The sequence below is a fragment of the Anolis carolinensis genome, chromosome 2 (assembly GCF_035594765.1).
Source record: "Anolis carolinensis isolate JA03-04 chromosome 2, rAnoCar3.1.pri, whole genome shotgun sequence".
Classification (NCBI taxonomy): Eukaryota; Metazoa; Chordata; class Lepidosauria; order Squamata; family Dactyloidae; genus Anolis; species Anolis carolinensis.
Genome location: NC_085842.1, coordinates 229,258,988 through 229,272,222, shown reverse-complemented (window position 1 = coordinate 229,272,222; position 13,235 = coordinate 229,258,988). Strand labels below are relative to the sequence as shown.

At 39.3% G+C, this 13,235-nt stretch overlaps 1 protein-coding gene across 1 annotated transcript in view; it reads left to right on the top strand.

Annotated features, from left to right (window-relative positions):
- The window catches only part of tek (TEK receptor tyrosine kinase), a 47,229-nt gene that overhangs the window by 13,125 nt on the left and 20,869 nt on the right, over positions 1-13,235 (top strand). Inside the window, exons 3-9 of the mRNA XM_008103456.3 lie at positions 2,821-2,931; positions 3,903-4,055; positions 5,792-5,923; positions 6,923-7,063; positions 8,587-8,721; positions 10,151-10,305; positions 11,751-11,904. Of these exons, the coding sequence (XP_008101663.1) occupies positions 2,821-2,931; positions 3,903-4,055; positions 5,792-5,923; positions 6,923-7,063; positions 8,587-8,721; positions 10,151-10,305; positions 11,751-11,904 (981 nt within the window). The remainder of the gene's footprint in view (positions 1-2,820; positions 2,932-3,902; positions 4,056-5,791; positions 5,924-6,922; positions 7,064-8,586; positions 8,722-10,150; positions 10,306-11,750; positions 11,905-13,235) is intronic.

Genomic DNA, 13,235 nt, shown 5'->3' with positions numbered 1-13,235 from the left:
TGTTTTCTGCTGCCCTGCAGACTAGGACACGGAACAATGGCTTCAAACTACAGGAAAGGAGATTCCACCTGAACATCAGGAAGAACTTCCTCACTGTGAGAGCTGTTCGACAGTGGAACTCTCTCCCCGGGGCCGTGGTGGAGGCTCCTTCCTTGGAGGCTTTTAAGCAGAGGCTGGATGGCCATCTGTCGGGGGTGCTTTGAATGCGATTTCCTGCTTCTCAGCAGGGGGTTGGACTAGATGGCCCATGTGGTCTCTTCCAACTCTACTATTCTATGATTCTATGATATAACTGGGTGTGCAGTGGGAAGGGATACTTAGGCCACATAATGAGAAAACAAGATAGCTTGGAGAAGATAATGATGCTACGGAAAAAGAAGGAAAAAGGAAGCGGGGCCGACCAAGGTGGATGGATGTTATCCTTGAAGTGACTGGCTTGACCTTAAAAGAGATGGGGTGGCGACAGCCGACAGGGAGCTCTGGCGAGGGCTAGTCCATGAGGTCACAAAGAGTCGGAAACAACCAAACAAATAAACAACAAGTTGGAAGGGAACTGCACTTGTGGGGAGTGTCACCTCTGCAGCACTTTCTGGGAGACAATTCACCTCGTCATTGGCTTTCACAGTGTTCTCCCCTCAAGACTCTTATACATGCTCACCCTTAGTCTAGGTTACACATATCAAATGCAAGGCCAGAGGCCAAATCTAGCCCGCCATGTCATTTAATGTGGTATGTGAGGCTTTCAATGCCATGGCAGCATAGTTCTATCTATACAATTTTATAATTAAATCCAGCCCTTTGAAGGCAATAATAAGGTTGATGTGGCCATCAGTGAAAATGTGTTTGACATCCCTAGTCTTACGACCTCATCAGACAGGGTTTTTTTCAGTATCATATGCTGGTTCAGCGATAGTTTAGACACGGAACTCACTGGCTCCAACATCACAATACTATTTCTGGCAGGGCTCCATGGCTAAACTATTGTGAAAACAGTGTATGCCTCCGTGGCAGCAACATAGGAGGCTTCCCATGTTGCAGAAGCAACAATGGGGAAAAGTCAGGTGGCCAACATTTCCCACCATGGCATGGAGTTATTTGTGAGTTGGACGGGTTCCCCACACCCCCAGATGGGCACGGCTGGATTTGCCACAATTTGTGGCGATTCTGGTGGCCTGTATGATAAGGTCGCAAGTAGACAAGGAATCTGGCATCCTATCAAGCAGCTTTCTATATAACCAGTAGTCTTTTTGAAATTCCTTCAAAATACAGGTTGTTATGGCAAATAGGTTCTATGGCAAACATAGAATGAAGGATGGGGGCTGCTTTGGGATATCCTCCAAGCTAAAGGAAGAAGCTGTGGCTTGGGAAACCAGTGAACCTCCTATTGAGTGTATGGATGTTCTTGCGAGAAACCTTGAGAAACCTTACAATCTGAGCCTAAGATGTTAATCACCATGTGATGTAAACAATCCCTGTTGCAAAGCCCAGTTATTGTTTTTCTATGAATAGTGCATCCAGACCATTTGTAAACTAATGAATTACTCAAATATAGGCCATGAGCTAAAAATATGTTGGAACAAAGCCCACAGGAGAATGTGGATTCCTTTCCCTTCTAACAATACTGTGAACTGAGGACTTTGTGGATAAACTAAACAACTTTTTCCAGACCTAGCTGAGTTCTGCAAAGGATGCTCAGGCTAGTGGGAATGCCAATGAAGCAAATACAGTATATTGCAGTGAATATAATTACTGGTGTTTTTGTTGTTGTTGTTAATTCAGTTGCACACATACACACACTAATATATTATGCAGATTTCTGCATATAGCTAGGAAAACCATTTACTATCGATTAGGGTGATTAATTCTATATACTTTATTATTGTTACTCTGCTGCACCTTTTATTCTTGTTTTACATGTTGTTTCTGATTCCAGGTATGGATGATTGAGTTGCAGATACTGTAAATTTTTGATAGCATAAATCTGCATTTTCCCCTTAGTATCAGTGGCATCACTAGGAGTTATGTGAGGGTTGCAAACCACACCGGCTGACACCATCAGAAAGGGTGACACAAAAATGTGGGTCTATGAAGATTTTGAGCAGTGTTTCAGTAGAAATTTATTATTTTTTCAAATGTAAATATCCCTGTAGATAAATAGATATAACCATACAAAAAAATTTTAAAATCCAGATTACACAAAAAAATTGCTAATTTTCTTTTTGAACCATCAAATGTGCATGCGCTCTGGTCAGAGCTGTCATTATTACTCAATTACAGTGACACTTCAGACCACATAGGTTTGTCTGCATGAACTACAAGGACTAAAACCATATTATGGTGATTTCTTTTTAAAGTAGTAGCTGATTTTGTTCTCGTTAATTTATTTATTTATCATGTCAGAAGCTAATTGAGATACAGTTATAATGTATAGAAAAACTACAAACAAAGTTAAAAACTTAGTATTATACTAAATATCCTTTGACCAGAAGCTGGCCACTTGGAGTGCCTCTGGTATCGCTGTAAGAAGGTCCTTCATTGTGCATATGGCAGGGCTCAGGCTGCATTGTAGTATGTGGTCTGTGGTTTGCTCTTCTTCACACTCACATATCATGGTATTTTAGCTGCAATACTGTGGTCTGGGAGGAGGTTCATAGGAGTGACACCATGCTTTAAGTACTGGGTGACACCAGCTTTAGTGACTCCACTGTTTAATATACTATGCATGCCTCTTCCTTCTGGACAGTTTATGGAAGTAATGTTTGTTGCAGCTGATCTATATTGCTTGTGTAATAGTTTTTTATTTTTCTTTCCAAATTGCAGCTTCCTTCCTTCCAGTGTCCTTAACTATTACAGCAAACAAGAGGGACGATGTCAACATTACCTTTGTCAAAAAGGAAGTGAAGGAGGAGGATGCAGTCATCTACAAAAATGGTATCTATGCCCCTTTTCTATGCCCCCTTTCTTCTGGTGAACCTGAGTTGACATTCTGTTTTCCAGGTCTGCTGTAGAAAGACACACTTCTTGTAAAGGGCGTTGAAGATAGCATCATATAAATTTGAGGAGTCATTGGGTGAACTTAGAGGTTGCCTTGCAGAGAAAAGACTTCACACATTACTGCAACGTTTATGACTTAACGGCATTTCAAATATATAGTGACCCTGTCATGAGGTTTTCTGCAGCTGGGAGTATGTGATTCAAGGTTATGCACTGGGTTTCTAAGGCTGATCAGAGAATCGAACCCTGGACTCCAGAGACATAGTCCAATACCCTAATCACTACATCTCACTGTCTCTCTTACTCACCCCAATGATATAGTATTATGAGGGTCACTGAACATGTTTAGCAGGAATAATTGTATTATCTACAACTCTTCTCAAATTCCTCTGTTCCTTCTGATTTTAGCTGCAATTCTCATATAGCTTGAAACCAAATGGACTTTTCCCAGCCGTACCAGAGGCTTATCTCAGTTATGGAAGTGGATGTGTTCCTGGCCATTATTTTTTTAACAGAAAATTTGGTACAAGTAGCAAAAATTGTATGTAGGTTCCCTATACTCCGAAAAAGGTTCAGGTCAACATGTTTTAGGAAGTTCACACCTATGAGATGAAACTATTTATTTATTTATTTATTTTCTCACCTCTGGGGGACTCAAAGCAGTTCACAACATTATCCGTGGCAAAATCCAATGCCTTACACATATGAAACATCACATATCAAATTAACCGCATATAACAATAAAGCCATTAAAACTATAAATAACAATCACGAACGCAACATAAAAACATTTAAGTTCTTGCATTGATCCTGAGGTTATCTTAACTATCTTATCTTAACAACCAAGTGTTTTTTGCGTAAGTGAGTATTTTCTGTTGTATTTTTATGTGCTCTTCTCTCTCCTCCAGGTACATTCATATACTCTGTCCTCAGGCAGGAAGTTCCAAAACTACTCAAGTATTCCATCTCCCAGGTCTCCCTCCAGGATGCAGCCGTTTATTCTGCCAGATACATAGGAGGAAATCATTTCACAGCAGCCTATACCAGGCTGATTGTACGGAGTAAGGTTTGCTCTATTTCTTACATGGAAAGTAATTTCCGATAGAACTCTTTGTATACAGATCGTATCCAAAATGCTTAGGAACAGGAGTGTTTGGGATTTTGGGTTGGTTTTTGTTTTTTTTTTCAGATTTTGGAATATTTGCAAATGTATAATCTTGGAGATGGGACCCAAGTCTTAATATAAAATTTATTTATGTTTCGTATATACCTTATACTCATAGTTTGAAAGTAATTCTATACACATTTTAAATAATTTTGTGCATGAAATAAAGTTTGTGTACATTTAACTATCAGGAAACAAAGGTATTAGTAGCTCAGCCCCCCCACATGAACAATTATGGAACATTTTGGATTTCCAGATAAGAAATACTCAATCTGTATTATATTCTTCTGACATTTATTCTGCAGTGATATCACTATCTACTCCACAGTTATGGCCCTGATTTAGACCACATTTTTTTCCTTTCTTATTTGCTCTTCCACCAGTGGGCAATTGCCTTTTTATTCAACAAGTCTTTGGGCACATTTGCACTGACCACTTATCCGGTGGTGCAGTGGATTAAACCCTTGTGCTGGCAGGACTGATGACTTGAAGGTTGGGTTGCTGACCTGAAGGTTGCTGGTTTGAATCCAACCCGGGGAGAGTGTGGATGAGCTCCCTCTATCAGCTTCAGCTCTATGCAGGGACATGAGAGAAGCCTCCCACAAGGATGGTAAAAACATCAAAACATCTGGTCGTCCCCTGGGCAACATCCTTGCAGACAGCCAATTCTCTAACACCAGAAGCAACTAGCAGTTTCTCAAGTTGCTCCTGGCTCAAAAAACCCCACCAAAGGGCCAGCAAACCAGTTCCATGGTAGTTAAATAATGCATGTAGTTGATCTGAGTTAGTATGGGCCAAATCTACTTAACATGGCTCTGAACCATGTTAAACAAAGTTGGGGGCTGGTCCAAATTCTCCCTTGAAATTCAGAGCAAATTGTGACCTTTTGCCCATAAAAGAAGTTTGGCTGGTTCCTGCCTATGTTCCTTGGGCTCAGGCAGTTGGAGGTACGTATTGATGGACTGTCGGGACTTTGGTTTGATGCTGCTGGTTGGCCAGGATTACTTTCTATCTTGGCAATGCTGTAGAGTGGTGATCTAAACTGTCCAGAGCTGATCCAGCAATCACTACTCCGGATCAGCCCTGGAATAGTGTTCTATGTACAGTCACCCTTTGACAATTGAAACAAGTTGTGTCAAATCAGCCTTTAATCAAAGCAGATGCTGATTTTCCCCTCATTGATTCAATTTCAATAAAAAAAGTAAAGGTTTCCCCTTGACATCTAGTCCGACTCTGGGGGGTGGTGCTCATCTCCATTTCTAAGCCAAAGAGCTGGTGTTGTCCATAGATACTTCCAAGGTCATGTGGCCGGCATGGCTGCATGGAGCACTGCTACCTTCCTGCCAAAGCAGTACCTATTGATCTACTCACATTTGCATGTTTTCAAACAGCTAGGTTGGCAGAAGCTGAGGCTAACAATGGAAGCTCACCCCATCCCACGGATTCAAATCTCAGCTCAGCGGTTTAACCCATTGTGCCACCGCTTTTAAAATTGTCCTCTGTTTTTAATTAATCTGTGTTATATATTTTTATTTGCTGATGAATTCTGGATGTTCTAGAGAAAGGTAGGGAACCAACTAAGAAAGTAATTCCAGTCCACTCACAAACTCTTATTTACACTTTTCCATCCAGGGTGTGAAGCTCAAAGATGGGGACCTGAATGTAGCTTTCACTGTCCAGACTGCAATAATGGTGGTATCTGTCATGAAGATACTGGTGAATGCATTTGCCCGCCAGGATTTATGGGGAAAACCTGTGAGAAAGGTAAAGAGAAAATATTGCTGTGCATTTATGCTTCACATGGGTTACACATTGTCTGACTATTTGTTATCAAAGTCTTTAAGCTCTTCTTGGTAAGGAGAGGCAACATTTCTGGGATATTTATTTATTTTTGTTCAGTCAAAAAATACCCAACTTCGACATTCTAAGGATTCAGCCATATTACACTTAGACTTATTTCTGAGTAGATTGCAGTTTAAGAGACATGGATGAATCTTTGAAAATTAAAATTATAGGGAGGAGAGAAGAGAAACTATTCTCGTTCTCATACTAGAACATTCATTACATGTGTGCTGTAATTCTATAATATTTCCATGAAATATAAGTTCAACAGAGATTTTTTTTATTTTTATCAATATTTTTATTAAACACCATTAAATCCAAACATTAAAACTAATACAATAAAAAGAGCAAGAAAAAGAGTATATAGAATAATACACAGAGATTGTTGAAAGAGTTATTTATTAATGCTTTTAGACCATAGGCCATTTTCATCCTCAGAATACTTGGTTTATTCTTACTTGTAGTTTAGCCACATCTGAGTAAGCATTTTTGCATCTTATTATTTATTTATCATATCAGAAGCAAATTGAGAATACAGCTATAATATATAAAAAACACCACAACCACAAAAACTTGGCATTATTACAAATTTCCTTTGACCAGAAGCTGGCCACTTCAAGTACTTCTGGTGTCACTGTTAGAAGATCCTCCATTGTGCATCTACTCCACAGTAGTGTTCTTCGCAGCTTATGAAGACATGCTAAATTGAGGAAAACGTCTTATCATTTTCAAATCTGTGCAATGTGATCTTGAGTATCTTTTAATTAAATTTCACCAAGTTCAAATAGTTTGTGACATTTGTACTACAGCCTGTTTGAAGATGAACAAGTTTAGTCTTGAATCACCAGGAAATTTAGAGCTGAGTTATGGGTATTCAAAGAAAAAGCATGAACCTGATACATTTTTTTTACTCTTGTGTAGCTTGTGCAGAAAATTCCTTTGGGAGGGCTTGCCAAGAGCGTTGTGAGGAAAAATCAGGTTGCAAATCATTGGTGTTTTGCCTGCCTGACCCATACGGCTGTTCCTGTGCTTCAGGATGGAAGGGGCTCCATTGTGATGAAGGTAAAGTCATAGGCGCAAAGCTTGTGTATGTATTAGGGTCGGACAGGGAGAAAACTGTCATATCCTACAGAAGAAAAACAACACGCTAGACAAGTTACTGATTCCAGGTGAATTCCCACTCTGTAGTTGTATTATGAGACTGCCTCCATTTTTCAACCACCTACTCAACTTAATTTGAGCAACCACATTAGATGAGACACAATGGCTTTTACGAATGTGAAGGTGTTTTGTGCAATCATGATGTCAGTGTTATCATGTATGTAGCACCAATTTGGGAGGAGAGGTGAGACATGTAGGCCTGCAGATGAAGCAGCAAAGTGCTGGTTTGTTCCCAGTATAGTATGACCCCCTTATCCACAGATTGGATATCCATGGTTTCAGTTATCCATACTCCAAAAAACTACTTCCCCCATGCCGCCCCAAAAGTGTTTGTGGAGCTTTCTAAGTATGCTTCCCACCCATGTATAGTTAAGATATAGGATTCACTATTATCCATAGTTTCAGGTATCCACAGGGGTTTTCTAGAATAGGCCAGAGCTTGAAAAGGTTGTTTTTCCAAATACTGTTGCAGAATTCTCCAGCTAGCATAGGGAATCTGAGAATCATGGTCCAAAAAGGTAACTTTTCCAAAGCTTGTGGTAAAGGTTTGCGATATACTCTAAAATTATGGTGACATGATGGAACAAAACCAATAGAAGTGCCAGAAATATGTACACTTTGCCATTCATACCATGTCCAGGGCTTCCTAAACCTTTCCTCTTGTCACCCCTTTTTGCTGGAGAAATTTTTGCACGACACCAGGTATATAGTTATATAAAACAGGTATATAAATCAAACATTTACTGATAATACATAAAATAATTTAAAAACAATTATTTGATGTACATATAATTTTATCATGTGTTAAAGATGAAAGCCAGTTGGCATACTAGTGAGATGGATGTGCTTATTTATTTTTACATAGAATTAAATCTTGGCTGGATGTTTGATACTGAAAGACATTGAGCATCTTCCATATTTTTCTTGCCATGCTGGAATTCAATGGGTTAAACCCTTGTGCCAGCAGGACTAGATTGGGGGTTCGAATCTAGAGAGAGTGGGTGAGTTCCCTCTGTCAGCTCCAGTTCATGCGGGGATGTGAGAGAAGCCTTCCAGAAGGATGGTAAAACATCAAACATCTGGGCGGCCCCTGGGCAACGTCCTTGCAGACGGCTAATTCTCTCATACCAGAAGCGACTTGCAGTTTCTCAAGTCACTCTTGACACAAAAAAAGAAGCCCCAAGTGGCAGCTGAAGCATTTGCTACATGTGGTTGCTAACAGGTTAATGTAAATTTCTTAAACGGCCACTAGTTGGCAACCTATACAAACATCTCATGACCCTCATATTCAGTTAGGGGACCCCAAATGGGGCTGCAACCCACAGTTTAAGAAGCTGTGGTTTAGTCAACTGCTTAATATCATTCACATTGACATTTTTTTCCTGTAATGCTGCCTTATTCACTGTTATTCTGTGTTCTTGCAGCTTGTGAGCCTGGTTTCTATGGGCCCAACTGTAAACTCAAGTGTACCAACAACTGCAATAATCGGGGAATATGTAACAGCGTTAAGGGTTGCATCTGCCATCTCGACTGGCATGGTCTGCAATGTGAAAAAGAAGGTAAAGCAAAGGTAACACTGTACTACAATAGAAGTCTTCATGTTTCATAAGTTTATGTCAAAGACTCTTTGTTCCAGAAAGAATGATAGAACCATAGAATCTGAGGGTTCACTAGACTGTGGAGTTAACGCAATTTGACACCACTTTAATTCCCAGGCAGCACCAAACTCCATGGGTTCCCTGGAGTTTGGTGCTGCACCAGCAATCTTTGGCAGAGAAGGTTAAAGACCTTGTAAAACTACAACTCCTGTGGCTATTATATGTGGTAGCTGACATTTAGTATCTAAAGTAATTACAAGAACCTGTAGTTCAGGGAAATTTGTGAGATCAGAATACACCATCTACTTCTCATTGAAACTGCAATGACCCAGGACTGTTTATGGACAATGGTTATGTTGTTGTGTGATATATGATGTTATTTTATGTGATGTGTTTAATAATGTTTAATGTTTTATTAAGGAAGGGTCAACTTTGATGATTATACTGTTTTTTATCAGGGGTATTGAATTGTTGCCAACACTGTGAACCACCCTGAGTACAGCAGAGTCTCACTTATCCAAGCCTCGCTTATCCAAGCCTCTGGATTATCAAAGCCATTTTTGTAGTCAATGTTTGCAATATATCGTGATATTTTGGTGCTAAATTCGTAAATACAGTAATTACAACATAACATTACTGCCTATTGAACTACGTTTTCTGTCAAATTTGTTGTATAACATGATGTTTTGGTGCTTAATTTGTAAAATCATAACCTAATTTGATGTTTAATAGGCTTTTCTGTAATCCCTCCTTATTATTTGAGATATTCGCTTATCCAACGTTCTGCCGGCCTGTTTAGCTTGGATAAGTGAGACTCTACTGTATATATAAATACTGCAAATAAATAAAAATAATAAATAAATTCTCTCTTCCTTCTTAGCATTGCTGCCTTTGTCATTTATTACAAGTGATTATCTTTATTTACAAATGTTTGTTGTTATCATTATTTACCTGGAAACGAGCCCCCACTGAGCTCAAAAAATTATTTCTGAGGATATGCATAGGATTGCACAGTATGGGACTTTACTTCCAGACTTCCAGCAAACATATGTGACTGAGAGATGTAAATTTGTGTCTATGTTCTCCTCACATGTGAGCATAAATATTTCAGTTGTTTTCTCCACTTTGCTCTTAGGAATTGAATAACTTACCAATAGAAAAATGAGAACCTGAGCTCAGCTAATTCAGCCATCCCATTTTATAGGCTGTATCATTGCAAATATGATAGTCATTGTTTCAAAATGACCAGGAATGCAAAGCCAACATATATAGATAGATAGATAGATAGATAGATAGATAGATAGATAGATAGATAGATAGATAGATAGATAGATAGAGTGGAAATGAACATTGTACATTTTATGTTACCAATTCTTAAATACGTACACAGGTAAAGCAGATGAATCACCTCAGATCGAGAACTTGCCCAATGCTGTGGAGCTCAATTCCGGCATAGTTTTTAAATTGACCTGCATTGTTACTGGCAGACCACTTCCTATGGAAGATGAGATCAAGCTGATAAAAAAAGATGGAACCGTTCTTAAGGTAAATTAGAGAATAAAAACACACTTTATAAAAAGATAAAATGAAAGGATACACTATAAGGAAGAATGGGAAATAATGAAAGGATGCTTTACTGATTAGATCCCCTGATGAATTCTCTGTTATCACTTATGATATTTGGTGACTAGCATTGCAAACCTTCTACTTATCCCATCCCAGTGGTCTTTTTTCTTCTTCTGTGATTCATATGTTATTTGAGTGATTATATTGCTCCTGTTTATGTGATTGTTTTAGTAAATTGTTATGGGGGTTTTTTTGTATTCTTATAGCGTTTTATAGTGTTTTCAGTGTTTTATTGTACAATGTTTTATGCTGATTTTATATTGGAAACCGCCCTGAGTCCCTTTCGGGAGAGAGGGCAGTATGCAAATAAACTTTTACTTACTTACTTACTTACTTACTTACTTACTTACTTAAGGTCCCGAACTCGAACTCCATCCCATCTCTTCCAGAGCTGTTTGCCTGAGCCTTTTGGGAAAGATGAGAGGCAGGGGTCATAAAATCTTGGAGCTAGAAGGGCCCACGTGGGCCATCCAGCCCAACCCTCTCCTATGCAGAACTACACAATCAAAGCATTCCTGACAGATAGCCATCCACTCTCTGTTTAAAAATATCCAGAGAAGGAGACTCCACCACACTCTGAGGGCCTGTCTACACTGGTCATATATCATAAATTCAACCAGAAGTCATTCCTGGGCATCCAGATAATGTCCAGGGACTTCCAGTTCCTGAAGCAAGGCTCCTTACTGGAGCGGGGCACAGGGAGCACAACCCTCCTGTTGTGTCAGTTCCACTGGCTGCCAGTCTGCTACCAAGCGAAATTCAAAATGCTGGCTTTAGCCTATAAAGCCCTAAACGGTTTCTGGCCCAGCTTACCTGTCCGAACGCATCTCCACTTATAAACCAGTTAGAGCGTTAAGATTGGCCGGGGAAGTCCTGCTCCCAGTCCAGCCACCTTTGCAGATGCGACTGGTGGGGACGAGACAGGGCCTTCTCGGTGGTGGCTCCTCAGTTGTGGAACTCCCTCCCAGCAAGATTAGATTGGCCCCCTCCTTCCTGACATTCAAGAAATAGGTCAAAAGTTGGCTGTGTAAGCAGGCATTCAATGAATGACATCAAAAGCAAGCAGCTAAAGGAAACCATGGAATCAATGCAATGTTAGATGTCTTACTACTTAATGTTTTAATGTTTTATGATTATGCTGTTGGTTTTATAGTTTTTAATTATTTACTGTATGGCTATATGCAATTGCTTTTACATTTTAATGTTCTTTTTGTATGGATGTAAGGCATTGGATCTTTGCCAATGTTGTGAACCACTTTGAGTCCCCCCAGGGGTGAGAAAAGCAGTATATAAATGAAATAAATAAATAAATGTGGGGTAAAAGCATTTCTATTTTAATTGTTTTGTATTGTTTGTTGATTTAGCCTGTCACACTGACCAATCGAAGCAACCAGTCAGAAGCAAAGGAAGCGACATTTCAGGTTCAAAATGTCCAGCCTTCTGATTCTGGAATGTGGGTCTTTGTTGTTAAGACTGTAGCAGGCATGGTGGAAAAACCTTTCCAGGTCACAGTTAAAGGTATATTTGTTATCAAAAAAACATTATGAAAATCTTTACTCCATGCCAAAAAAAAAAGGCCAGAAAGAAAATAGAGAAAATGTGGATGTGATCATAACATTTTTGTGGCGGAATGAAAATCTTTTGTAGTTCACATTTGACCAATTCACACACTGTCTTGCCAGAGAAAAGATATGCCATGCAGATGATCAGTAAAGAACAAGAAGTTTACTCTTTGAAATGCAGAGCAATATATATACAGTCATATGAACAGTTGCACTGACTCACACAATAACCTTTGTGAGAGATTCAAATAGTCCTTGTTAATGGTCTTCTCCCAGCAGAACTCACCAACTGATTTTACATGTTCTAACAACCTTTTACAGTGTACGCAGATAATAATAATAATAATAATAATAATAATAATAATAATAATAATACAGTAGAGTCTCACTTATCCAACACTCGCTTATCCAACGTTCTGGTTTATCCAACGCATTTTTGTAGTCAATGTTTTCAATACATCGTGATATTTCGGTGCTAAATTCATAAATACAGTAATTACTACATAGCATTACTGCGTATTGAACTACTTTTTCTGTCAAATTTGTTGTTAAACATGATGTTTGGTGCTTAATTTGTAAAATCATATCCTAATTTGATGTGTAATAGGCTTTTCCTTAATCCCTCCTTATTATCCAACATATTCGCTTATCCAACGTTCTGCCGGCCCGTTTATGTTGGATAAGTGAGACTCTACTGTAATAATAATAATAATTATTATTATTATTTTATTTTTATTTTGTATAAATGTTGGTTACAAATGGAATAACAGGGTGCTGAGCTGTAGGAAACGTCATAGGTTTGCCAGTTTAAAGAGCAAGTGATATGCAACATAAATAGAAGAAACCACCAGCATTAATAAAACAGAGAAAACATGTAGTCCTTCACAAGGTCATTTCTATAAAAGTGCTCTTCAGCTTAGAAATGGAGATGAGCACCAGCCCACAGAGTCAGACATGGCTAGACTTAATGTCAGGAGAAAACCTTTACCTTTACTACTGTTCCATTATCGGGGTGGAGGCCACAAGGGGGCACTAGGGAGAGAAATTTTACAGAGTGGGGGTGGATTGAAGGAGGAAAACCCTTCCCCCCATTTCCTGCTATTTCCCCCACCCATGTCTCTGTCATGGATGCAACCCTCATTTATGATATGGGAAGAGGGGAGGGGGAATAACACACAAAAATGGGGGAAATAGTTTTCCTCCTTCAATTCCCCCCTCCCCCATGCATAAAATGGATCATCCTTCTCTCTCTAGCACCCCCTTGTGGTCTCTGCCCAGATAAGAGAA